This window comes from Patiria miniata, unplaced genomic scaffold (assembly GCF_015706575.1).
Source record: "Patiria miniata isolate m_02_andy unplaced genomic scaffold, ASM1570657v1 HiC_scaffold_22, whole genome shotgun sequence".
NCBI lineage: Eukaryota > Metazoa > Echinodermata > Asteroidea > Valvatida > Asterinidae > Patiria > Patiria miniata.
Window position 1 is genome coordinate 9578887 of NW_024037061.1, and position 27218 is coordinate 9606104.

At 41.3% G+C, this 27218-nt stretch overlaps 2 protein-coding genes across 2 annotated transcripts; one reads left to right on the forward strand and one right to left on the reverse strand.

Moving 5' to 3' along the window:
- Window positions 1–1583: 1583 nt before the first annotated feature.
- LOC119730835 (coronin-1A-like) lies at window positions 1584–16630 on the reverse strand. Its single transcript, XM_038203886.1, has 8 exons — window positions 16242–16630; window positions 11686–11938; window positions 10206–10381; window positions 9148–9261; window positions 7792–7893; window positions 6678–6902; window positions 5849–6106; window positions 1584–4663 (listed from the first exon to the last, which is right to left on the reverse strand). Exons 1-8 carry the CDS (start codon window positions 16440–16442, stop codon window positions 4553–4555), a joined length of 1440 nt encoding a protein of 479 aa, XP_038059814.1. The 5' UTR covers window positions 16443–16630; the 3' UTR covers window positions 1584–4552.
- Window positions 16631–16774: 144 nt separating this feature from the next.
- LOC119730834 (N-lysine methyltransferase setd6-like) lies at window positions 16775–26743 on the forward strand. Its single transcript, XM_038203885.1, has 9 exons — window positions 16775–17132; window positions 18090–18234; window positions 19446–19593; window positions 19846–19974; window positions 21184–21469; window positions 22467–22565; window positions 23013–23183; window positions 24207–24330; window positions 26175–26743. Exons 1-9 carry the CDS (start codon window positions 16911–16913, stop codon window positions 26396–26398), a joined length of 1548 nt encoding a protein of 515 aa, XP_038059813.1. The 5' UTR covers window positions 16775–16910; the 3' UTR covers window positions 26399–26743.
- Window positions 26744–27218: the final 475 nt, after the last annotated feature.

The following is a 27218-nucleotide window of genomic DNA, read 5'->3' on the forward strand; positions in this document are numbered from 1 at the left end:
TATCGTTACATTAGAAGCGCTTAGCAGACGGCTTGCACGGTGCGCCATCACTGGGGCCAGTTTTTGTTATTTAAATTCAGTGACAATGAACGCGCAGTGTGTACTCCTGCGTGTAATGGTGGAACAACACTGCAGTGTCTTCAGATGTGACGTCGTGCGCAAGGCTTCAAGAGTCCTGTTTTCAAATGGCGGGGACCGGTATAAAAAAAAAGACGTGTTTAATTGCAAAAGTTTATACATTAAAGGTCATCACATATAACGCGCAATGCAAAGTGAGGATAAAATATACCAAGACGACAACAGGGGAGATCGGCATGACGTTATGTGACATTGAGCTCGTGACCCAGACTGTATGAAAGACATTGTGTTGTAAGAAAAGTGTATTTGAAAACTTGAATTATACTAAAACACGGTTTTTCAAATCTGATCTAAAGAATGATGTCCACAACATAACTTAGCGTACGTAATGTGATTTGGATAAAATGAATGATTTCAATGATTCGATCGCAGCTTCGTCCCACAGGATTACTTTATTTTCAACCTCGTTTCCAAGAGCAGGTAGTTGTGGGTGCGTACTCTCGACACCATGAGAACGAGGTTGATTAAATTGAGCTGAGCACATAAAAGTTTTGCACTACAACTGGTTACCTGGGAAACCATTGCGTGGTAATCATACTTCTGACTAGTCTTGGCACAAGACGGGGTTTTTGGTTTTACTCCCGTAACACGCCTAGTCCCCGATTAGGGGTACACACCCAGTCCTGTTTTAGGAATACACAAAACCAAATCCGTCTTGGATTAAGACTAACACCATCACCTCTTATTATTAGGATAGAAATCAAAGATTCTGCTTTTAACTCTAAAAATCTCCTGTGGAATAACCAATACCTTAGGCAATAAAAACAGTTTCTGGTTTCTGGTCTGCGCGCGCGTCGCCGTGGCCATATGCGCGTCGGCAAAATTAAAACGTTTTTTTTTTTTCAATGTAAGATGATGTCTCAAAACCGCCAAACTCACTGGTTTGACTGGAATCCTGCCGCTGCACAATTTTAACGTGTTTTCAGATGGGGTTACGATCGAGTATAAGCTTTATTTGGCCTCTCTGGGCTCCCATACATTTTGCACTAAATTCAGTCGGGCACCAGTTGCAGTCATCAGCCGACGTTTGAAGAAAAAAAAAGTACAAAAAAAGGCCGCGTTGCCGCACCACTTTTGGGGCAAGCTCCATACCAGAAACCGGAGCTTTTTTGTGGCCTTATAGATCAATGTTTAATTATTTAGTACAAACTGTAACATTCCAGAGTACAATAATCTACTTCAATACAAGCTTACAGCATTCTTCTTTAAATTCACGTACCATTCTGTATTATTAGTAAAAAAAAATCATATTGGTTTTTTTTTTCATATACGCAAAAAATAATACGACCGATCAAGTTGAAAATCAATCCTTTGGTTTTTGTGCCATTTATACATTATAGCATTCTTTGTGATTTTTTTGGCAAAATCGAAGCATAAGACCTTTCACTACTGCTGTATATATCTCAGCAACTGCTCTAAATAAAATACAAAGCATGTTCTTTTTTGTTCCATACACTACTGCTGTTATATTAGGAGAAGCCCTCGTGTAAAAACACATCTGACATCGGGAACAATGTCATGCTTTTTTTTTGTTTGGAGGCTGAGTTTGGGAAAAATGTTGCCGTGGTGATTATAACAAAATTCCATGGCAACAGCTTTCAAAAGTTTACATCTTCATCCGCAAAATGTTTGCGCTAAGCTGTAACTCTGTCCCGGTGTAACGCACAATTACACCGTCACATGTTATCTTAATGTACATATTGAAAAGAAATTATACCTTATTAAAGTTTCAACTAGAAATGCTTATAAAATTTAAGATTCGTACTATAGATTCTACATTAAAAGCTGCAATATATTAGAGAGAAGCTGACAGTTTTACTCTACTCATCAGAAAGTGATAACCAAGGCACATGCTTAACACTACGGTAAATTGTAAACAAAATTGAAGTTTGTCAACTTCTACAGAAGATCAAAGCAAACACTGGGGAATTTTTTTTTTTATACTAGAAGACACTACAACCTTTTTTTTCCTTGTCATTTACGTTTCTACGCCAAGCTTTTAATTTCTTACTGACATTTTTCTTTAATAATAAACAGTATTGCTTCTGGGAACTTCATATAAAAAGAATCAAAAAAAGTTATACAATACACATCGTTTGAAACACTAGCCCAAATGAGAAACAAACCACTTCACATCGTAAAAACTCAGAGAAATGAAAATAAATACAACCTTATCATAATACTCATAAAGACGGACACCTGACTTAAAAGTGCAGTTTACAGGCGAAAGCAACTATGGAAACTATTTTTTGAACATATGTGATGTGCTTTTACGAAAGCAGCAATATAATACAAGCCATTCGCAAGATTGGGTCGAGTTAAAATCAAACTATTAACTACATGCACTTTTCTGTTTTCAAGACACACAAAATAAAAAGAAAATCACTGAAAATTTACCCGACTGCGATTACAGTTGCTATAGCAACAGTAAATCTCACCTCAACCAAAATGTTCAAAATAACATTCTGTATATGTCCCACTCTATATTACACATAAACTATGCGGGTATACATGTATGCTACAACAAAAATACTGATTAAGTAGATTAACTACAAGTGAGTTTAAGCACATGCACATGCTCACTGAGAAAAGGGTGGTGTGGTTAAAACTGTTATGCAAACTCACCATTACAGATTGAAGAGGCTCTGTTTATGTCTGGGTCTGACACAACAAGATCGCTTTTTCAACAAGATTGCTTCAAATCTTGTAACCTTCACTTGTGTCTACACATATTCCCAAATCGTTTCAATTATGGCACCTTATCAAACTTTACACATCTACTCCAATCGAAGAGGATGGATAGTCTTTGTTTTCCAAATTATGCCACTTTTTCAAGACCCATTCACATATTTAAGTATAAATCTGTAACAGGCAATTCAAGCGTTAACAAAAAGAAAATGTACATGTAAGTCCCATGACAGAGCCACTGCAACTTTCGCGAGCATTCTAAAAGTGAAATGGTTTTGTTTTCCCATGTAGCCTGGTTTTCATTTGAAAAATTACCCGCAAATGGCATTCAAAACCTTTCTTCTTCGTTGTCTGAGAGGTTACCAAGTAATTTGCAATGTTGGTTTGAGGGTACCCGATCCCATAATCTGGAACCGGTTTCTGACATCAGCGGTCGGGTACTCGGGAAACCGGTTCCGATGCACGGCCCGATGCTTTGGTATTGTGACGCACTAAACAATAGACCGTTACGTTATACCCTGCTCCATGTATTTTGACCCATCATGCTGCGATAAATGTCTGAAATGCATGCAGGAAAGTGTCTGAAAAGCATGCAATTGCGTACGTGCGCTATGATGCGCGCCGCTAAAACATGCCAAGTGGCTTGAGTGAGGCGCATGTGTTGTTCCTCAACGTGGGCAAGTGGCCGAGGCCTTATGGGTTGATAAACGGAACTCATTAAATATTACACTGAATGTCAGGCAGAAGACAAACATTGCAAATCAAACACACACATAATGATGGAAGATAACGACACTTTGGATTTGAGGACAAGTATTCATCCCAGCGGGGTTTTTTTCGTTAGAAATTTGAAAAGGTTCTAGTCTACAATTGTTCATTTTTTTTCAAAAAAAGTTTACAAATTCATTAAATTCTTAGATTGGATGTTTTAAACGTTTGAGTACAATGTGTGCTCAAGATATAATATACACATGATGAGAGTATACGCTTTTGTGTTTGTACACTCGTGCAATACTAGGATAGTAACTTACACGCCAAATTTCATGGCCCTGCTAACCACAGCATGCCGCGCTTATAATCACCATTCTGTGCTAAAAGTGTTAGCCAAAAAGTTTTGTGCTAACCTTGTATTCACAAAATCCTGAGTTACGGGATGTATGCATGCGAATAAGCCAAAATTCCCTGCTAACCCATGAAGTATGCCAACTGTAAGCAGGGAATTTTCTGCTACAGTAAGCGGGGATTTTCCGCTAACGGTAAGCAGAGCCATGAAATTGGGCCCTTGTGTGTTGAGTGATACACGTACGTATTTATAGCATGCTTAGTGCCCTGAAAGTGCACACGCAACATGCATTCATAGTCTAGCACTTACTGGTATAGTGTCTGTGTATTCAAAGGTTAACTTGGTATAGGTTAGGTATCTGACTAAGACCAACAATCGTTCCCATCAATGCACAAATCATATCAGTACTCCGCGCATGAACACACCGCGTGCGCGTATTGGTTCGGGTGCAAAGTACGCACTACAAATTGTGTCAGTCGCTGTCAGTAATGCGTTCAAATATCCCTCCCAGAGGTCCCCCCCAACTCTCCCTTTGTAACCGTTGAGGGGGTACTTGTGCATGGAGTCTATACCAAATGAATAAAAAAACTACACTGATGTTGAAGACTGTAAGTCAAGTCAGACACTTGATCAAGCACATGACGTGCCTTGTGACTGCGTAACCTACTGATCCATTTTCCCTGCCAACTGTTCTTCCAGAGATGCGATCCTAGCCTCGTGGCTCTCCACCGTCGCCTTGAGAGACTTGACCTCATCCTTCAGGGCATTCAATTCCTATGGCAACCAAGACATTGGGGGAGAAAACGCATGACTTATGGTTCTATCAAATTGAAGTATGTCCCATCATTTCTGTGCGCAATCAAGTTTGCTTGACTTGAAGATAAGTTTGTTTTATAACAGCACTTATGCAATTTGTGGAAGACAAAGTCTGTAGTGCATCTGGGTTGCATATTTCAGTCTTGTGGCACATGGGACATAGACGCATGACACAGGGGTGAGATAAGGCCAGAATGAAACAAAAATAACGAGCAGGGGTCTTGAGGGTTGCCGAAGGCCCCAGTGCAACGTAGGGTCTGCCTACAATAATGGTATATATTAACCCTAACCTTCCCAAATCCTCCAAAACCCTCTTTGCAAAATGGAGGATTTTGCAGGGTTAAGGCTATAATGGAAACAATGTGCGGCTGATTTTGGAGTATGCACTGTGTCAAGGTCCAGGGCCTGAGACCTTGTGTTGTTTATGCTCAACCGTGCATAAATTTAGGCCTAGATTATACTAGAAATCCTCCGCACTGCTCCAAGATGTCACTGGCTCTGCCTCAACATATCGACAGTGATTGCTGGGGGATTTTGCAGGATTGAGGCAGTGGTCACCCTTCGAAGGACCACATTCAAGAAATAACGGATGATTTTGTAGGATTGAGGCTGTGTGTAATTTTTACATGGAGGCAGTTGGAGGATTGTGCAGGATTGAAATTACACTCCGTAAAATTAAACCGTCTGGCTGGCTGTCACTTAAAAGAAACGTCGGTGATTTCCAACGATCAGTCAATTGACTGAGTTTGGAGTGCTATTGACTAAATCATATTTCGTGATCAAAAGGTTGTGAATGGTTTTCACGACAAGTGTATGATTCACCGAGCTGAAATGTCAACATGTTAGGTTTTGAAAATTCTTCTTTGGATTTGGAGTGGCGTTATTATTAGAAACAAACGCAATGCATAAAATGCAAATTATCCGTCTTTAAACCTCAAGCTTTCAAAAGGGATTCTTCTAAAATCCTGTAATCTTGAGTCTTGATGGTCGAGTCCGAGTCTTTTGCCGAATTGACTTGAGTCGAGTCCAAGTCACAGAAATTGCGACTTAAGATGGACTTGAGTTTGAGTCCTGGACTTGAGTCCTACAACCCTGCAGTACTTCATCTTCAACTTGCTCTTGCGGGGAAAACTAATAACTTACCGAACTAGATACACCACTGGCTGCTCTTGCTCCACTACCGCTCCGCTCCTTAGTCAATGCACTGCTGCCGCTTTGCATCTTGCTACCCAACTTGTTGACGGTTGCCCCAGCACGGACGGTCTTCTCTTTAGCTTTGTAACCGGCCTTGAGCGACATCAAGATGGGATCTTTGTTTGCGCCGTTCTGAAACTCCTCAGCGGTCATGGAAGGCTCATCGCCAGCAGTGTCCGGGAAGATGTCATCTTGAAACAATTCCGACTGATGATGTAAACAATACGAGGTAAGCCTGCTCAAAATGCCTTTGAATTGATACAGAAAGGCTATTCACAGATCCACGCAGATGTCAACGCAGACGCGCATATTATCAAGGTAGTGGCTATTGTTACGGCATTGCAAAAACACCATTGCAAATCTATATCAACCATCTGGTTCCTTGACCTTATAGTATTCAACATCTGGATCGTTGGTAGTCTGAGTATCACCCGTGCTCCACGGAGCCCATCTCTGGTAGAACCTTTGATATATCTAAGCATTTGTGACGTCATATCGTTCCAAAATCTGGACTAAGAGTTTGATTGGTCAATTTTGATGCCACGTTTTGATACAACAGCTTGTACAAAAATGCTACTCATGGTGGGCATGATGTTAATGCACGCGGGGAGCACGAATTACGCGTATATAAGGCGCCCGCTGATTGGTCAGTTTTTTTTGTTAGGTCATACGAAGTTTAGTTGCATAAGTAATCGCAGAGTCTGCCTACATATCATAAAATATCATGGACTACACTACATCCATGACATCACAGCACACATCAATTGAATAACGTTACCTTCCGAGGCACAGTCATGGCCGTTGGGACGATCACAAAGTTGCTGGTGTTTCCCGTGGAGGCTTTCTCTATTCTATAGAACCTCATGACTTCACATGAGTTGACATTGCAGCCCCGTTTGGGCATGGATCCCACGGCTGTCTGGGGCTTGCCTTGGTAGGTTGATAGGTAAAACAGAAAGGGGGCCTCCTCTGTCATCTCGTAGTAGCGGATCACAGAGTCCCCCTATGGAACACAAACAGCACCATTAGTATAATTTCAATTGTTTAACTTTTACCGTTGGTGTGTTTTCTTTTAACTAAGATTCCGCTCCCTCTTTCTGATCTTGGAAATGGAACAACCAATTGCTTCATCTTGGCCCATGACACCAGTGATCGATAGTGCATCTTGCATATCTAACGGCATGATCAGACTAGCGCACCTGCTCGCAACAACGTCTTGGGAAATCTGTAGTAGCCGTTTAACTTTTTCTTTATTTTCTCCCTAGGATTTCCTAGGGAACCAATCAGAGGTCGTGTAATGGTTTACAGTCAGTCGCGCGCTCGCATGACCGTTGTGAACATATGCGCTACGTGCGGTGATCAAGCACACTAATTAAATATGCAACTCAGTAATACCCCAGCGCAAGCACGCCACTGCCAGTATCAAATGGATAGCCGCCGTTTTGTTAGAAGATAATAACACAAAGATCTAAGTTACATAAAATGGCCACGCCCTCATCACTGCAAATTCCCACCACTATTAGTACCACTACTAGTACTAAGATTGCTATGAAAATTGATACGCTTGTTGAGACATTCAGCCTTAGTACCCACTCAAAGTTTTGGCTATATCGAACAAAGCATTTTGTAATTATGATCAGTTCTGTTCTGCACTTACTACTAGTAGTGGTAAGAATGAGTGCATATTTCCTACACACAGTTAACCCTTTCCTTTAAGGAAAGTCGCCATAGGTGACTTTAGTAAAAAAATGTAGGGAAGATTGATTATGCCTCCCTTCCCTTTTTAGGGTTTGAGTTCAAATTTAATTTTTACAAGAGCAGTTCTGCCAGTTTTTTGTTCATCCTTTTTTTTGGGGGGGGGGGCGGAAATTGATTGGCCCTCCTGTCCTTACCTTCGCGGCAAAGTAAAACATTCCCGTATCCCTGTCATAGAAGATCTGGTTGACGCCATTTGAGGAATCCAACTCTTCATTGGCCAGTTTCTTACCGGTTTTCTGTATTTACAGAAGAAAAAAATGCCTGGTCTGTGAAACATGGACTACACGTACATGTAGGTACCACTTCATATCGTCGTGTCCGTGCAACAAGGTTGGATCTCCAAAAATGGGTCGTACGTGAAACGCGCGTTTCAGAATGTTAAAAGGTCTCACTTAAAAAAAACCCAGATGTACATCGAGATACGAATTTGTTGCACGGAGTGTATTCGCGTGAGATACAACTTTGTTGCAGAATGGAATTCCGACCTTGTTGCACTGACGCGACGGCATTGAAGGCTTGAGCAGGGTTTACAGCATGTGAATAATTCCATGAGTTTTCCCTAAAAATGTTCCAAAATTCCATGAGAGATATTTTCACCTTATCGAGGTTTCTTGAAAGTCAAGAGGTGGTTGCAGCAAAGCAACTAAGATACTGATAACACACAGGCAACCTGTTGACAAGCGTTGGCCTCCCTCCTCCCCTTATAGCCATCCTTTCCTCACCACGCCAAACTGTCGAAAACCTGTCCCTTCTGGGTCACTGTCATTTTCCCTGAGTTTTCTGTTATCGGTAGTGTTTTCCAAAATTCCAATTTCCAGACTATGTTGTATTGCTTGGGCAGGCCTTTTATGAATTCACTGTTACTAAACTAACCAGGGGTGAGATTTGAGGAAAATGAAAAATCCACGAAACATTTCAATTGGAGTTTGGGGACACAGCGGCCAACGCGTACCTCAGGGTATTTGCATATAAAAGATAAAGGCACAGTTCATGTTTGAGGGGCAAAAATATACGGCATTGATTTTCATCAGGTACTCAACTGTATTGCATATTAGACTTGTCACCAGTCCACCCATTACCATAAATAGGACCTACATTTCGCCAAAAGTTTCACCGAGTGAAGATTTTATCGCGCGATATTACGGAAACAGAAAATGCTGGAAATCCGGAATCCGGAAGACGGCTCTCTGGAAATCCAGAAAAATCCGGAAAAATCGCACCCCTGAATAACAAAGAACACCCTCTTAGATACATGCAACACCTGCGCTCTATAGACTCCATGCACAAGTACCCCCTCAATGGTTACGACCGATACTCGAGCAAAGACTGTTTTTTCTCAGTTTCAGAACAAAAATTATTGTGCCTATGCACGCAAACCAGTATTCGCCCGTGGTATGTCCCTCCACTGGAGCTTTCCAAAGTGGTCAAACAGCGCCCTCTACTGTTTGCGCACTGAGTCCATAATACACAACTGGTAATGACTACGTTACCTCGTCCCACAATGCATACTCTCTGCTACTCATTCTGCTGAAACCAGTCGTAAGGACTCCTTGCTTCGTAAATGCCACCATTTGTGGTTTGGTACCATCATGGCCGGCCCATTCCTACAAGAATCAACAAAAATCAATCTCAATCATGTCAATTACATGTTGATTCATCACAGACAACTTATTTATCGATTTATTGATTTCTTCTTTATACTGGGTGGCCCATTCATTCCTTCAAAATTTCATCTTGTGATCTATTTTATGTTTATAAAATACGTTGGTGAAGGGCAAAACAAAATATTGAGTTTACATCACCCCGATGCAAAAAAATTCCATCTTACGAATAGTTTTGTTGCAGTACCCGCTTCTATATCTCATTCGATCCAGCCAGCCGACCCCGACAAGCTCGGTGGTTGAGTGGTGCGATGTCTGCATTAGTAAGCAGGATATTGTGAGTTCGAGTCCCACCCGAATGTGAGTATACAGTGTTTAAAAAATACGTCGGTGAGGGGCAACACCAAATATTGAGTTAACATCACCCAGATGCAAACAATTCCATCTTATGAATAGTTTTGTTGCAGTACCCGCGTCTATATGTGATGTGATCAAGCTAAATGAGTCGTTTGTTGGGAATTTTCATTTGGAGATACAGGCCAAAATATGGCCACTTCATCACATCACTTCATCACATTTCTTGGTGTTCCAACTTCCATAATTTTTAAACTAAAGATAGTATCAGCATGCAGTTTTCACAGCAGTAATGCTGAGATTGTGCACTTTTCAAATCTGTAATAAATTTTTTTTTGACCAGGGTCGACCAACGACTCATGTAGCTTGATCGCATCACATATCTGATTCGATCCAGCCAGCCGACCCGGCAAGCTCAGTATACAGTCTTTATAAAATACGTTGGTGAAGGGCAAAACCAAATATTAGTAAAACGTTTTTGGATATTCGGAGGATGACCGAATATCCAGATATTTCAAATATTTGGCACAGCTCTCAGCAAAGCAACTTTTTTCTTTGCTGAGAAGCTCCGTAAATTTCAAGTGGATTCTTACATTTAGCATGTCTCCTTTGTGTGCGTCATACACGCGGATCTTCTTGTCCTTGCAGGACACCACGATGCGACTGCCGTTGTAATCCCAGTCAATGCCGAAGGGGGTCTCCGGCGTGTCGATCTCCACAAACGGTTGAACTGTTTCCAAGTTCCAAATGAGGATCTTGTTGTCCCAGGCTGCAACCAAAAACAGGAGTAATTAACAAGCGAGAATCAACCAGAGAAGTACAATATACAGTACGAGGTTAATCGGAAAGGGGTAGTAAAATAAAGGGAAAAGAAAGGGACATGTATGCAAATGTACAAACAAGGGGCGGGGGGCCTCGTGGTTGTGACTCAGGATATGGCATTTGTCTGATGGTCAGGGGTTCGAATCCAACTGCTGGCCATGTGTTACGTCCTTTGCCAAGCCAACCCTTACTGAACTACTGACCTGGTGTTTTACCTGTCACTTTTGACTTGACTGATAAAGCCCCAGGAGCAAAATTTAAGAGACAATGTCTGACATGCATGGGTGGGACACTCTAGTCTAAACCGAATTGCTTGTCCTTTTGGGACCAATGGGATCCGTGCGCCGACAAAAGAGGGCGCCCTTTTACCTAGCAACGACGTCCCATGGGCGGGACATTTCGCTGGTTGACGTGCACTGTTCCTTGTGTGTGACGCACGTACACCAGGGGATTTGTACTATGTACACGCAGTGGCCGCGCTTTGCGGCAAATGAATGGCAGTCAGGCAAGATGGCGTCGGTCGGTCACTCCCAACTGTACTCTCTTTGCCGGTGAGGGGGTACTTGTGAATGGAGCGGATATCCCCATCCACTTGCTTGAAAAGTGACTAAATCCAAACATACATACACTTACGACCGTGAGGGGGAGGGGGGAGGGAATGTAGTTGCCACTGTGCACAGTGGGGGTGGGGAGCCTACATGTAATGGATCGGTCCATTCAGTTCACATCAAGAAAGTCTTGAGTACATTTTGATAATTATTGGGCCATTCAACCGGGTTGGGACACAGTGCGTGTTACATCCAAATATTTGGTTATTAAAAGTATCAATGCATTTGAAACAATTCGGGCGATTCACAATGCAGTGCGCCACCAAGAGTTTGCCACGGAGAGTTCCTTTTTCCCAGTGCATTGTGGGAGATGGTCGTCAGATTCGCAGCGTGGTATATTTGAAATTGTTAATTTTTCCGGTCAGTGGTTTTGTAAGTGCATGATTCGAGTATCTTTTTGCCCTTTTCTTTTTCTTTTTATCAATATGGCATTTTTTGTAAGACGTCAGAACATAACTCATATTTTTGGCAAAATACATTCAAATGATTTAAAACTTTCTGCAGTAGTGAAACAACCAACAACAAATGTTATGTAGAGCAACTGCAAGCTAGGTATTCATACTTTTCATAATATGGTCATATGGCACACATTGTGTCCCAACCCGGTGGAATGACCCAATTTAAAGATCCGACTACCACTCACCAGAGGTGAGCAGAATATTTTTGGCCGTAGGATGCCACAAAATTTTGACGATCTTCTTCTGATGGTGATCCAGTTCCACCACCGGCATAGTCATGTTCTCGGTCAGACCTTCGTCGGAGATTTCCCAGATACAGACCATGCAATGGTCGTCTCCACTGGCAATGATGTTGTCATCAAAGGGATTCCAGGCCAGGTCAAGTACCTTGCCCTTGTGTCCTCGGACTTGGGGATGTTCGTTGTCAATCCGGCCGACCTTCAAATAGAGAAGACACAAAGACGATTATTAAAATCAACTAAATTGGGCTAGGTTGTTGAAATATTCCAACTTACAATGTACACACACGACTTTCAGCATGCTCAGTAAGAATGAAAGTATCAAGTCAAATTGGGATATGGCTAAAGACAATGACTTATTGCAGTTGTGAACATTGTATACATTTTTTGATACATGTATGTATACATGTACATTGTACATATCCATGTGTTATGTACATGTACATATCATCTACAACATGTACATGAATACAATGTACATGTACATGTACATATACATTGTACATGATGTTCAACACTAACTCCTTAGCGTCTTTTACTAGGAACTGGACCAAGTCCATCAAAATCCATCAATCACTGTGCGTCCAATAAAAAACCTGTACATGACATAATGGAATCCACCACTGACGCACTGGTTGACATTCATGGACTTGCTACACATGGCTTTTATCACAATAGCACTTAGCAGTACAGGAAGCTAGGCAAAATCAATCGGATACCCCTAGCACTGCTTCAGGCCAGTCATGCCATTAGGCCCAAGTCCATCATACTCCATCAACATTTAGTCACGCCAGCCCTTCTGGACCAAGTCCCCCAAAAGCCACCAAAATGGGAGGATGGATTTTGATGGAGTTGGGGTGGATAGGGTTAATACATGTACATGAAGTTACTGACAAACATGACAAAGGTCAAGGAAAAATCCATACATCATATATACACATATGTACATACATGTACACAATTGACACATGTTCAAACTTGAACACAGCAAAACTTACCTACCCGCAACTAAACAAACATGACAAAATACATGTACATGTGTACATGTACATGTATGATGTACACATGTACAGCAACATGTCCACTCAACAGAGGATAAAAGCAGGAAGGACAGAAAAGGAAGTTGTGCTCTGTTATCAAAACGCATGATGGAAGGAAAAAGAAAGTCTGACATGTTAATTCTACATGAACATGTACACGTACGTGTAAATTATGAAAATCTTTAAATGAACTCTCCTGTAGTTAGACCATTCAAAACACCTCAAAATCTGGGTTCCGGCAAATTGGAGGACAAAAAAATGCAGGACCTTTTAAAACCCTCCAGAATTTATTGTTACTGCACTACCGCACCTTTCAATTCCTTTCGAAAGGTATTGAAAGGCAACTTACTCAATTTGCCCACAGAGTTGTTTCACCTTTCGAAACCTTTCGAAAAGTTTCAAAGTTCCAGCACTATTTCACCTTTCAAAACCCTTTTAGTCAGGCAAATTTAAAATGTTTTGAAAGGTCTGATAATTCTCTGTCAACTGCACTGGGCATAGCAGGGTTAAGTGTACTTTATTATAATAACAAATAAACTTACAAAGAGCAAAATCTCTTTTAAAATGTTCCTAAAATAGTTAAAATATTACCATGGGATTGGGACCATGTATTTGCATAAGAACCACCTACATGTACTGTACATGTACGATGTACATGTAGGAAGTACAGGTAGGTGTACCCCAGGAAGTTTCACGAAATTGTATGAATTGGGACATTGAAGTGAAAAAAATACCCAGAAAACTTGGTCCTTGCATTTAGTTGAATACCTAAGAAAAGTTGCCTTCAAAATTTGCCATACTGATAGCTTTAAAATATATGGTTGATTCTTCTGGTTGACAGAGAAGTTACAAATGACATTGACACTACCATAATGCACTCGGTGTCCATATTGGCTAGACTTCCTGCATCAATCTGTCAATGGTTAGATTATGCATTGACATACATGTAGGTTTTGAAGATTTTTGCTGAATCAAGGAATAGCCGCTTTTCACAGCAAGCGTCTAAATTGTACGATATACATGTATGCGAGCAGATTCAGCGTTTAATTATAATGCAAAACAAGACTGCATCTTGACCTCGAGATTCTGACCATTCAGCGGGGCGCCTTCTATCATGTCTATCGGGTCTTCGCTAACCTGTTGTTGTATTACAAAAACATGGTAGCCAAATTTACCAATCAACAGCTTACTCAGGATTGTACATGTAAGCCTAGCTGAACTTCATGATTTTGATGGATTCAGGATACCTCCATATCATGCATACCGGTACATTGAGTACATGTAGTTGAGGGGGGGGGGGGGGGCTATGATGGATTCAGGAACTCAACAGTTTAACTGCTTGGCTATGTTTGTTGGTATTTGCTGTTGGATTTTGGCGGATCCAGGATACCTTCTAGTAAAAATACCCAAGGAGTTACTGGTCACAACACTTCCAAAATGAATGATTTTGGAGGATTGAAGCAGATTCCTAGTATCACTTCCTAAGGAATTAGTCCAAACCAGTTGCTCCTCCCCCATGTCCCTGCCCATTTCCATTTTATTCGGCCGCCTCCTTTTTTAAAATTAAATTTATGGATTTGCAATACAAAATGTAGGCCAAGTAAAAGAAAATAATAGTTGATCATCCCCGCCCGCTTCCTTTTTTTTGAGGCTGCATCAATTTTTTTTTTTAATTTCAGGCATAACTTTTTTAAAGATGTTTCAGAAGTTCAGATGCTAAGTTCTAATAGCTTAAATACTAATGTTCAATAAGCACTTTCAGAAGGTTTTGTGGTCATCAACTAGTAGTAGACAACTACCCAGAACTATCAAATAAAAAGGGCCTCCTCTTTTTAACAAATGTTTAAGGCACATTTTTTCAATAAAAAATATAAATGAAAAGGCCCTCATCCTCCTCATTTTGAAAACATTCTTAACCCTAGCCGCCCTGAATCCTCCAAAATCCTTTTTGCAAATTGGAGGAATTTGCAGGATTGAGGTTACATGGCCAAAGTGCGTTGCTGATTTCGGAGTACGCACTGTGTCAAGGTCTTGGGCCGGACCTTGTGTTGTTTATGCTCAGCTGTGCATAAATTTAGCCCTTGATTATGTACTTGACATCCTCCACACTGCTCCAGGATGTCACTACCTCTGCCTCTACCTCAGCCTATTGACAGTCATAGCCGGAGGATTTTGCAGGATTCAGGCAGTGGTCACCCCTCCACGGACCATATTCAAGAAATAGCGGAGAAATTTGCAGGATTGAGGCTACAGTGTAGGACCCCCCCCCCATATGCTATTTTTCCATGAGGCCAATTAGAGGATTTTGCAGGATTGAGGCTACATCCTAGCAAAAAGGCCTCGGGAGTTAGGGTTCATTGTTAATTGTTCATATAGTTCGGCACATTTGTCTTTTTATTTGTTTCCCCAAAATATGCAGCTATGTAGAAAGGGTTAAGTGGCTCCTTTGGACACAAATTTGTGTCAGCAAAATAGTCGAGGAAATTGAAAAATGCATCCGCCATCTTGGAAAATCTGCCATCTTGGGGAAACAAAATGGAAAAAACAAAATAAATAAAGCACTTGCCTACTAATTGTTCTTTACTCAGCCTTAAAGATAATCTCATCAGAATACTATGAGTAAGGCAGAGGGGGAACAAATAGGTAATCGTCTGGGCTTGTGAAAAAATGATGGAGCCAGGTACCCCCCCCCCCCTTACATGTATGCCAAGATGGCAGATGGGTTTTTCTATTTCCTTGACTCTTTTGCTGATACAAAATTGTGTCCAAGAGGAGCTGTATAAAGCCTTTCTTTGCAAATGTAGGAATTAAAAACAAGGGGGGGGAGAGAAAAAGAAAGAAAAATAAAAGGAGCTGGACTTGAAAAATGAAGCAGGCGGGGACATTTAACTGTTTTGTAACAAGAGCAACAGGTATATGTTTTGCAAGTTTAACCGACTTTGTGAAATAAACAGGCCTACATGTTTCTTTACTTCAGAAATCATTCAGAATTCTCTTTTTCTCAGTAGACAAAGTTGTTTCAGCTTCTAGAATATTAAATCATGACGATGAAGGAATAAAAACAGCTATGTAAGCCCTACCATGGATTGATGAGAGCTTCATATAAAAAAATAGCAGTGAAATAAAAATTATTTAAAAACAAAACAAAAACAAATTACCCCCCAAACAAATGCCCCCCACCAAAAAAATAAGCAAAAAAAAAAAAAAAAAAACCCCAAAAAACCCAAAGCACCAAACAAACAAGCAACAAAAACGAAATTGTCCCAGTCCTCAGCCAGCCGGAACATGCTGAAACCCCTCCCCCCTAAATGCCGGCCCAAACATGCCAAATGAAAATAAAGTATGCGAACTTAACAATTTTGGTAAACATGGTACAAAATATTTTAAAATAGGTTGAAAAATTAGGCCAAAACACGAACTAATTGTCACGATTGTAAGTTATATGATACTCAGATAGCATACCTCGTCATGTTTCAGCACCAGGAAGGCCCCACCACCGGAAGGCTTTGTTGCAAGGGCCACAAATTTAGGGTTAACGGCGCAAACATGACCGTCGGTCGCCCCGTCCATCACACCCCGAATGCCGGTGAACTGCTGGTCTGGTTTGCTGGGAGTGCCGAAAACATGGCGATATTTGCTCGATCTTACGAACCTCCCGGCCATTTTTGCACACTCAGACTGTTCCTGCTACTTCTCAACAACTACTTGGCTAAAGAAATTTTGAAAGGAAATCTTTGCGATGGCACAATTTCTGAGTGAAACGTAGAGCACAAAAAGCAGGAAGTGGTTTCACCGCCTACAACGATCGGGGCGTGGGGAGTTGGCTCGTCACATGTAGTCTGGATTCAGACTCTGTGTCTTCGCTTTTATTACGCTGGTTAAGAGACTGGCGCCGGAACAGCATGGACGCGCGCGTCACGTCAATCGATGAGCTGGATACCGGTACCGAATACTTGACAATCGAAATAAATTTATTATTCGGTTAAAAAAAAGTTCGATCACGTGGTCTGTCTAGTCTAGACACAGGAATCCAGACGTTGTTAATGCGGAACTGTATTCAAGAAAAGGGGAGTTACCTAGTACCTGACTATTAATTTAATATGCGGGATCTTTAAACTGGGAGGACGAGACATGGCCAGTGCTGCAAAAAGACGAAAAAATGAAGATGGAACTGTGCCAAGCGCACAGTTAACCATGCACTTTGACTTAGAGAATAAGAACTCTGATTGTGAACTGGGAATGTTTCTCAAATGGTGTGGCGATATGGGAATTGATGTTAACCACAAGGTCAGTTTGTGGCAGTCGTGCAGCAAACATCATCATCATCCTGTCAAGTGTCACTGTCACACACAAGTAATTGAACTTTGAAGTATATTTTTATTCTTCCATGATATGAAAATTACATTTTTCAGACGTCTATTTTTCGTGTAATTTCGTGTTGGAATTTAGATAGGCTAACGTGTAACGTGTGCAAATGAACCTAGAAATTACATGAAATATAGTCTAGACACCTGAAAAATGGGGGACTGCTTTTCTATCGCTTTAAAGAGGGTGAGTGTGCTTCTTCTAAAGCGTAATTAACTACAAACAAAGTCTAAAAATGTGAAAATAATGCCACACTCGACTATTGTGCTCGACTATTATTGTGTCTTTAACTGTAAAGTCAACTCGTCCGTTTACCAACTTGTCCATTGTCCAACTTTTGGATTTGAATGATTTCATCTTTATTGTAAGGTCTGTAAGAATTAAAATCTTCCCGAAAAGCAGGGACAAACTCGGAACTTGTGCTATGACTCACGTAACCCAAGGTTTATGTCGTCGAGTCGTACATACAATGGATGAGTTGGCAAACGGTCGAGTTGGTAAACGGTTGAGTTGACTTGAAGGTAAAGTTGAGTTGGTCAACGGATGAGTTGGTTCAACGGTCGAGTTTATACGACAGTCGAGTTGGTTTGAGTCGAGTTGGCAAACGGCCGAGTTGATCGTAATCCCAAACAATCCATGTACCTACATGATAAGCAGAGAAATGTTTTTTTTTTTTTTCAGTTTGTACTGTCTAGGATCAGGAAGGGGGTTGGGTTTCCTAGGATCAGGAAGGGGGTGGGATGGCCCCTTAGTAATGATTTAATTGAACTAGGCTCTAGTATGTAGCAGGCAGGAGTAGTACAAAATGCTGCGAGGGCTATGTGTTAACAGGCATTTTAATGTACGTGCATTTGTACGTTGGTAATATCAGAATTGGTTGGTGGATGGCTGCTTGTACCCTTTACTTTGATCCCTGCCTTGATGATTATTCCCGTTGAATTCTAGGTGAGAGATGGCAAGGAGGGGAGCTGCAGTCGTTACGGGATGGTTGCAACGGTTGACATCGCAGAAGGAGAGACGCTATTCGCTATTCCGAGGGACGCCCTGTTACATCCAGGCAATTGTTCCATCTCATCGTTACTGCAGCAAGGTGAATATGGACCCATTGCACTAGAGCGCCCTCATGGAGGACGGATGCTGTCGTTTAAATTCAGTGTCAATGAAGGTGCAAAGGGTGCGTTCGTTTAGCTCACCCGGGTCGACACCCGGGAAAGACAGACGGGTCAGCCACGACAGCTGGGCTGATCCAACGCTCAACCGGGCTAATCCAACGCTCAACCGCGGGCCATCACGATCCTCAGATGACACCCTTAGCCATGGCCGTAGCCACTGACAAAATGCCCGTTTCGGATTGGGTCTTTAGTTTGAGATTTACTGCATTTTAGTCAATTGCAAAATTCAAAAAAGTTGGGCTGAAATTATAGCATCAAAAGTTGCAAAAAACTCAATAAATGATTACCTTTAGACTTCAAATAAAGTCAACTTTTAAGTTCACTTGAGATTTCCGCTGTCTGGCCACCATATTTGTCCAACACATGACATGCATGAACAACACATGCGTAACGTACTTCCACCAGTGACTCTGCTCCACGGGCAGGGACCATGGTGGCTGACCCTGGGTGAGCCCGGAGAATGACGTCAGAGTTAATCGAACGGCATGGGACTGACTCGTATCGACCCGGGTGAGTTAAAAGAATGCACCCAACGCGTCTACTCATGCATGTCAAAGAGGAACACAGACCCACAGTGGGGGGCGCTCTTTGCAATGTCTCAATTAGTACATTAACTCTAACCTTCCCAAATCCTCCAAAACCCTCTTTGCAAAATGGAGGATTTTGCAGGATTGAGGCTTATTTCAAAAGTGTGTGGCTTATTTCGGAGGATGCACTGTGTCAAGGTCTTAATTAATAGGCCGGACCTTGTGTTTGTGCTCAGCCGTGCATACATTTAGGCCTTTAGTATTCTTGAAATCATCCACACTGCTCCAGGATGTCACTGGCTCTGCCTCAACATATTGACAGTGATTGCTGGAGGATTTTGCAGGATTGAGACAGTGGTCACCACTCCAACGACCACAACCAAGAAATAACGGAGGATTTGGGAGGATTGAGGCCATATGCAATTTTTACATGGAGGCAGTTGGAGGATTTTGCAGGATTGAGGTTACATCCTAGCAAAAACGCCTCTAGAGGGAGTTAGGGTTTCAGTATTAAAGTGACTGAGGTTGACACACCCGCTCTTGCACCGTCTGAAAAAAAGATCATGTGGCTTCCTCTTCTGCCTCTTTTTTTTTTTTTTCAGGAGAAATCGAGCTACGCAGTGGTAGCGGCTGGGTTCCACTTGTTGTGTGCCTGATGTACGAGTACACCCAGGCCAACTCAAAGTGGAGGCCGTACCTAGATCTTTGTCCAGACTACAGCCAGCTGGATTCGCCCATGTTCTGGGACAAGTAAGCTGTAAAACATCTTAGCGTTCTCATTCATTGTATCAATTATTTAAACTAAATGACAAGAAAGTGTGCAGTTACTGTTGGTACAATATATTGTGTGTATTCCACTTTCATAATCTTTTGTGTCTTTGAGAAAGCGTACGAGTTAAGAATGCAAATACATCTACACATATCACGCAGAAGTTTTGTTGCTCGTGTGAATTGTAGTTCTTGGTGTTTGTGAGATATATTTTGTCCATGATTCGTTTATAGAGAGACAGTAACCAGTGAACTGAAGGGTACCGGTGTCCCTGACTTGGTTGACAGAGATGTTGAGAATATACGTCACGAGTATCACTCTATTGCCGTGCCATTCATGGAGAAGAACCCAGAGTATTTTGAGTAGGTATTTGGGACTAAATACTGTAGTTCAACCCTAGTAAGCAGGAGGTCCTTGGTTCGAGTCCTATCCGAGCCTGTGAATCGTTTTTCTCACAAGCCCTCGGAGAACACCAAACATTCAATGCTAATATTAGAATTACATGGGCGAAGGGCAAAGTTCAATATTAAAACCCTAACGAAGATATTATTGGGTAAATCATAGGGGTGCTTTTGAGTACAAATGTAGCTCACCCTGAGCGACTGGGGTTAGCCCCGGGCCGTTCGATTTGCTCGATGTCATTCTCGGGGCTCATCCATGTCAGCTACCACAGACCCTGCTTGTGGAGCAGAGTCAGTGGTGGAAATACATCACACGCATGCGTTGTTCATTCCATGAAACAGACAAACGTGGCGGCCAGACGGCGGAAATCTCAAATGGACTAAAAAATTAACTTTATTGAAGTCTAAATTTAAGGTAGGCCTAATTAGTTATTGAGTTCATTGCGCCTTTGAGAGGCTATAATTCCAGCTCAACTTGGTTTTTTCCTATAAATGGAAAAGCAGTAAATCTCACACTAATAAGACCAAGCACGAAACTGGATGGCCGCGGCTACGGGCATCACTGAGGATCGTGATGGCCCGTGTTTGAGTGTTCAATTAGCCCGGCTGTTATGGCTAACCCGTCTGCCTTAACCAGAGTCAATCTGGGTGAGCTAAACGAACGTACCCATAAAATTGTGAGAAAGTACATGTAAGTAAAGATCTTTGCAGTGACCCTGGAGTTTCAAGCTTTCAGCTTATTTGTATTTTATATTATACAACGCCTGAATAAATCCCTGTTATCTGATTGGTGGATCGTTGGTTATTCATCCCAACCCACGGCCCGGCCGCACTGCAAAAAAAAAAGTTCAATTGCACGGTCATATTAGTTACCAGTCAGATGACAAACAAATAATTAACGCTTCGCCTCTGAGACTGGAACATTCCATCTGTCGCCTCATGAAATGATTCCTAACATTGTAATCATTAACATTCATTATTTTTGTACTGTTGTACAGTTATAAAACCAGTACAAAGTATACATGTTGTTAAACAGTTTGTGGAGGTCGGAAAAGATACTATTACTGGAATTTCCCCTTCAAAAAAATATATGTGAAGTTAAATTTTAAGTAAATATGTTCTAATTTACTAATTTACAGTTAATTTTTCTCTTCACATTGCTATTTAAAGTCTTAGCATCCACACCCTAGATCTCTACAGAAAATTGGTGGCCTTCGTGATGGCTTACAGCTTCTCAGCACCGAAGAAAACAAGCGACAGTCCTCAGGAAGATGGTGAAGACGATGAGAACGATGAAGAAGATGAGGACATTGATGATGATGAAGATGAAGCTGGAACCACACTGACCATGATGGTACCCATGGCCGACATCTTGAATCACGTAGCCAAGAACAATGCCAGGCTCCAGTTTGGTCAGACTAGACTGAGTATGGTGGCTACTAAAGATATTAAAAAGGTACATGTATGTGTTGTGATTCTTAGCTTAAAATTTACAATGGGGTGGTTGTGAAATGTCTGATGGGAAAGGGAAACAAACAAGTAACTGACCGACAGACTGACTGTCACTTGTGACTTAGCCTGGGTTGTTGGCTGGTGAAGGAAGCCGGGCAGTGCTATTGCATAGGATTTATAATAGGCTAAATCTAGCACATTGAATTGTGTGTACCAGATGGCTTGAAAATGTTTTAGTCAACAGCCACCCTCAATCCGTTGAATAGGATTCTGTGCACTGTGGAACCAGCTTTTACTGACTTGCCTTACATGCACATGTAGGTAGTTTAAAAAAATTTGGTAAGAAATATGTGAAAATGCTTGTGTCTCTTTATTTTGGAAATTCTTGATGAACTCGGTGTACATGTGTAAACCTTCCTATAATGTTCCCTGTGGGAAAGAGATTTCTAGTCACATTGTGCAAAATTGCTGTGGAAATGCAAATGGCTGAGGTTCTGAGTATTCTGATTATTGAGAGTTTTGAGAGTATTCCTTAAGTTTAGCTGTCTGTCCAGATATCATTACTTGTCATGCTTGTATACATTGTACACATTGTACTTTGTATACATTGTTTATACAGTGGAACACCACTATAATGAACATCGAACATTGCAGGATCCACAGAAATTGTTCGTAATAGCGATCTTTCGGTATAGCGATTTTAAGCTGCTGGTGCTCTGGGACTCACTGGGACTCACGAGACGACTATTGAATTTTGTCATCACACAGTTTTTTAGCTTTATTTTTTTACTACCTACAGCAGTTGCTATCCCCTTCTATTCCTTGGGGAAATAATAGCCACTTGTCATTTTGACGTTTTTCAACAACAATGTTTGGTACGTTTTGTACCCAAAAATCGTGAGCCAAGGATGATGTTCGGTACAGCTGAATGTTCGGTGTAGCGTGTTCGGTATAGCGATGTTACACTGTATATACATGCACCTGATATTTTTGTGTGACAGGATGAGGAAGTATTCAACACATATGGTGAGCTACCCAACTGGCAGTTGCTACAAATGTATGGATTTGTGGAGCAGTATCCCGAAAATATTTATGACACTGTAAGTATTCGATTGACTGACGCAGACGTGCTGCCTGTGTTTTAAAAGATAGATAGAGCAGGGGTTGAAATAAATACTGAAAATCTACAGTTCGTCGTGAAATATAAACCTTAAAAAAAAAGACAACTGGATGAGGTGCAGGCTTAGTTTTGGAGCCAAGGTTTCTAATGTACCTCTGTAATGGAAGAGAGAGTTCCATGTTGGATGTAGTTGTTTGTAACCCCCCTCCTCGGAAAAACCAAAAGCAAACACAAATCACTTTAACAAGCTGTACACTTCCCAGCCAGGGAGATGAGATGGTATAAAGAATGGTTAATGGGCTCCGCGAACATGGTTAAAAGCACTTTGCTCCGTGTTTTAAAAGTGTGTTGTAAAACCCACCGTTATTTTCACTAATGGCCCATAATTATTGGCTTAAAGTAACTGACTTTTTTTGCATGACAACAGGTTGACCTCCCCTTGACCCATGTGAAGGACCAATCAGGCTGCGGCGTGGATGGGGAGCATGCCCAGTCCAAGTGGGACTATTTAAAGGAGACTGAGGAAATATTAGATGACAGTATTGTCATTTCCTGTGATGGCATCTTGAACAAATGGGAAACATATCGGATATTAAAGGTGAGAATACATGGTGTATACACTTCACTGCTTGGGATCGGGAAGGACCAGAATAGGTTGAAATCCATGGTCTTATGTTTGTGGAAGATTGTGGTCAAGGTGGACGACGTATGTTTGGTAGACCAGTTGGCAGTTTGACAAATGTGGGTTTGAACCTACAGCCTTGATGAGCACGGTGTACAGTCTGTCGGCCAATCAATCATGGTGTAGAGTCTGTCAATGTGGGTTCGAATCCACAACCAGTCGATAATGGTGAAGAAGTTGTGAAATGGAGGTTCGAACCCGTAGCCAGTCAATTGTGTTACAAACTACATTCAGTGTGCATTTGTACCAACAGCATATTGTTCTGGTGTAGAGTCAGACATGTGGATTATTCCCATAGCAAGAGGATAATGGCAACTACTTTAATGTAACGTTTCTAATATTGTTTTTTATTCGTCCACCACAAAAACTGTCTAGACTTTACATCTGAAGCTCTATATCTTTATGGTTCAGTTGTAAAAATCTTGTAGGACTGATTTTACATGCAGTTGAGAAAAAACATTGAAGTTAAAAGCATATATACTGCCTACCTTGTGAAACTCATGCCACTTGACACAATCTTGGATTAGAATCGGACAAATTTATCCCTTTAACCATTAGCATATATGTACTACATTGAATTACATTGTGTGTTTTCACTGAAGAATCAATAAAACAATAGAGGGCTCTGGAGGTTTTGGGCGCTGCAGTGAGTAATAGGCAGGACGGTTTTGGGCACTGCAGTGACTAAAGGGTTAACTTAGTGTTGGTTCTATTGTTTCATACAAGTAAAATAATTGGAAGTTATGCTGAAACAATTCTCTGTTGACTCAAATCTGCATTTTTTTCTTCAAGCTTTTCCTTTCTTCAAGCTTTTCCTCTGCTGAACAGAACAATTTTCCAAAGTGGTCTTCTCAGTGGAACGGCCAAAGCATTCAAAGTTTTGAGATCATATCTTGCCTCATAATGCTTGATTTTCTCTCTCTTCCCCTGTTTGAACAGATACTTTCCATGACCCCTGCAGAGTTTAAGAAGCATCAGGAATCGTGTGCCAATGATGACGGTCTTGAAGAGGAAGAGGAGGATGATGAGATTGAGGATAACCTGGAGGAACTCTTTTCATTTGGTGAGTTTACTGTCATAATCCATAGACCGTTTCGTGGATACAGCCATTTTGAGGTTGCGTGGCAATCTTATTTGGGGCATAACAATAGAAAACCTTCCAATGCATGTAACCTGGGAACAATGGACATATTTCTTCTGTGATGGCCCTTTTGATTGCCATGAGACCACAAAGATGGCAGTATCTGGGAAAGGATAAAAAAAAAAAACCCCCGAAACCGAGATATTATTGCTAATAGGAAAAGAAGTATAGGGCACATGTGAATCAAAGGGAGATATCCTGTTAGGGTTGAATCTCCTCTTTAAAATGAAACAGCGATCGTGTCCTTACATTCATGGTTGACTGAGCAGTGACCAATGTTATGAAAGGGTCTATTTAGAGGCTTGCGCCACTTTTCATGGTGAAATCTCTTTTTTTCCCACCTGCCTTGAGTGGCATCCATAGCCTTTCACTCTGTGACAAATGACACCACAAAAACCACAATTGAAAAGTGGCGCAATTCTCTAAATAGACTCTTTCATAAAATTGGTCACTGCTCAGTCAACCGCGAATGTAATGACACGATCAGCGTGTCATTTGAAAGAGGAGATTCAACCCTAACAGAGGATATCTCCCTTTGATTCACATGTGTCCTACTTCTGTTCCAATTAGCAATAATATCTCGGTTTCAGGTTTTTTTTATCCACCCTGTATATCAGTTGTTATCTTTATGATGCCTGTGGTTGATTTGATCATGAATGACTGCAATCCATTCATGTAGTTATTTTTTAACTTACTATTAGGAAAAAGAAAGAAAAGTGGCCAAAAATATGACAGGTCACTTTGGAGCCAGTTTCAAGATAAAGACATTTTCAGGCCAAATGCATTGTTACTCTAGGTAAAAAAGTGAAGGATACATCAACCCTAACCGAACTCAACCCATCAAAGTTCAACAGCAGGTTTTGTTTAAAGCTGTAGTCCATCATTTGTAATTAGTGCATTTTGTTCGTTTGAAGCAACAAAAGTGTTCAAAATCTAATGAAGGATACTGAACAACTTACTTGATGAAGTTTTAGCTCAGCTTCAGCTTTATATTCTGAGAAAAACAGCATTCTAGGATCTCAATTTCAAATCAAAAGTTGCTAAATCATGTTTCGAATTGTTTTGAATTGCAGCTTTACGCGATGTCGTGCACTGATCCGACAAATTATAGCAACCGCGCGCGCCTGTGCGTCGTTCCAATGCTTCTGCGCGCTGCGCCGAATAACAAAACGAACTACTAATTTAAATTTTCCTACGGTGCTTCTTAAGACGCACTGTTGGAAATGCCTTCTTTCGTTGATTTCTTCAAAATGAGAGCTTGCCAGAGAGGATAATTTCACAGGGAGTTTAGTCCCCTTACTATCTTTCAACCAGTATGTTTTTCAACAATAATTACGCCAGTTACTTTTTTGGAAAGCTGCAAATGATGGACTCGGGTTTTAAATCTGTTGGGATAGGTACAGTACCCCTAAACTGACGGTCTTTTACACTGGGGTTGGCATACCTCCAGAAACTAAGTCCAACAGTGTGTGTGTACAATTTCCCATGTGGGTGTTGGAATTTGCCAGAATGGGTATGGTTCCTAGTAAATTAGGCTGGGGAGTTTGGGTTAAAGTAAGTTAACGTGAAAAATAAAGAGGTAGTTTTGACTTTGATAATTGGCCACTGACAAGCAGCAGTGCCTTGTACATGTAGGTCTGCATGTTAACTGGTCAGCATTTGTCAACATGCAGACAACCTGTGTGGCTGCATCTTTGCTTTCATAGTGTAAAAAATCAAACCCTAAAAACTTATTTTCCCCATTCTTTTTTTTTTCATTTGGACAGACGGCCTGTCAGCATTGCCAGCAGCATGGAGACAACTTCTCACTGAATGTGCCAATAAACATTTGAAATCTTACAAAAACACAATGGACGAGGACATCAAGCTTGTTCAAATGGAGGAGTCTGGTCCATCCACACTGAACAGCAGACAGAGGTATGCGTGCTACCTACGCATCGGACAGAGGAAGCTGCTTGAGAAAGTTGTGCAGTTTTGCAGGATAAAGTGACAAAGAACTGATGGTCATTGATGCAAGATTGTTGAATGTGTTTACCGAGTTGAAAATCGATGCTTAAGATCTTGAATGCAGAAAACTATTGGAACGACTCTACATTAACACATGGAGCCAATTAAATTGAGTTGATAGCCAGAAAATACCGTTTCACAAATGTGTGTCTGAAGCAAAAGTTAGCAGGATACATGTGTACCTATTAACAGTAAGAAGAGGAATGCTGTATGATCCATTGGTAGAATTACATGTTATGCCAGCAATTGGAAAGTGGAGGACAATAAATGTACAACATTGTCTTAAATGCATTGTCTCAAACTATTATTCTTAAAACCTTATAGAGCCATTTTTTAAAAGTTTATTTTTTTGTCATCTGAAACCTAGGGTGGGGGGGGGGGGAGATTACACCCCCGCCTTTATGGTATTGGAAAAGCAATGGCCAATTGTCAAGAAGTTTTGGTATGCTACATTGTAGTAGAGACATTCATGTTAGGCCCCCCCCCCAAAAAAAATAGTCGGTCTCTGGTCAGACCAAAGTTCCAGGATTGATCGGCGATGTGTTTGTTTTTTTAAGCTTGGATTGTACATAAAAGGTGGGTACTACTTTTTTGTGTCCTCATATGCCTTGGTGTCCTCCATCATTTGCCTTGGTGCCCTCCGCCATTTGGAGTCGAACTGCCCACGAAAATTTGAGGCGGTGCAGCAATAGAGGGTGCTGTTGTAGCAATAGAGGGCGCTGTTGTAGCTATGGCTGAAAATTTGAAAAAAAAAACCAGCGAGGCGCACGATCAAAATCGACACGTGTGCTGACCAGAGACCA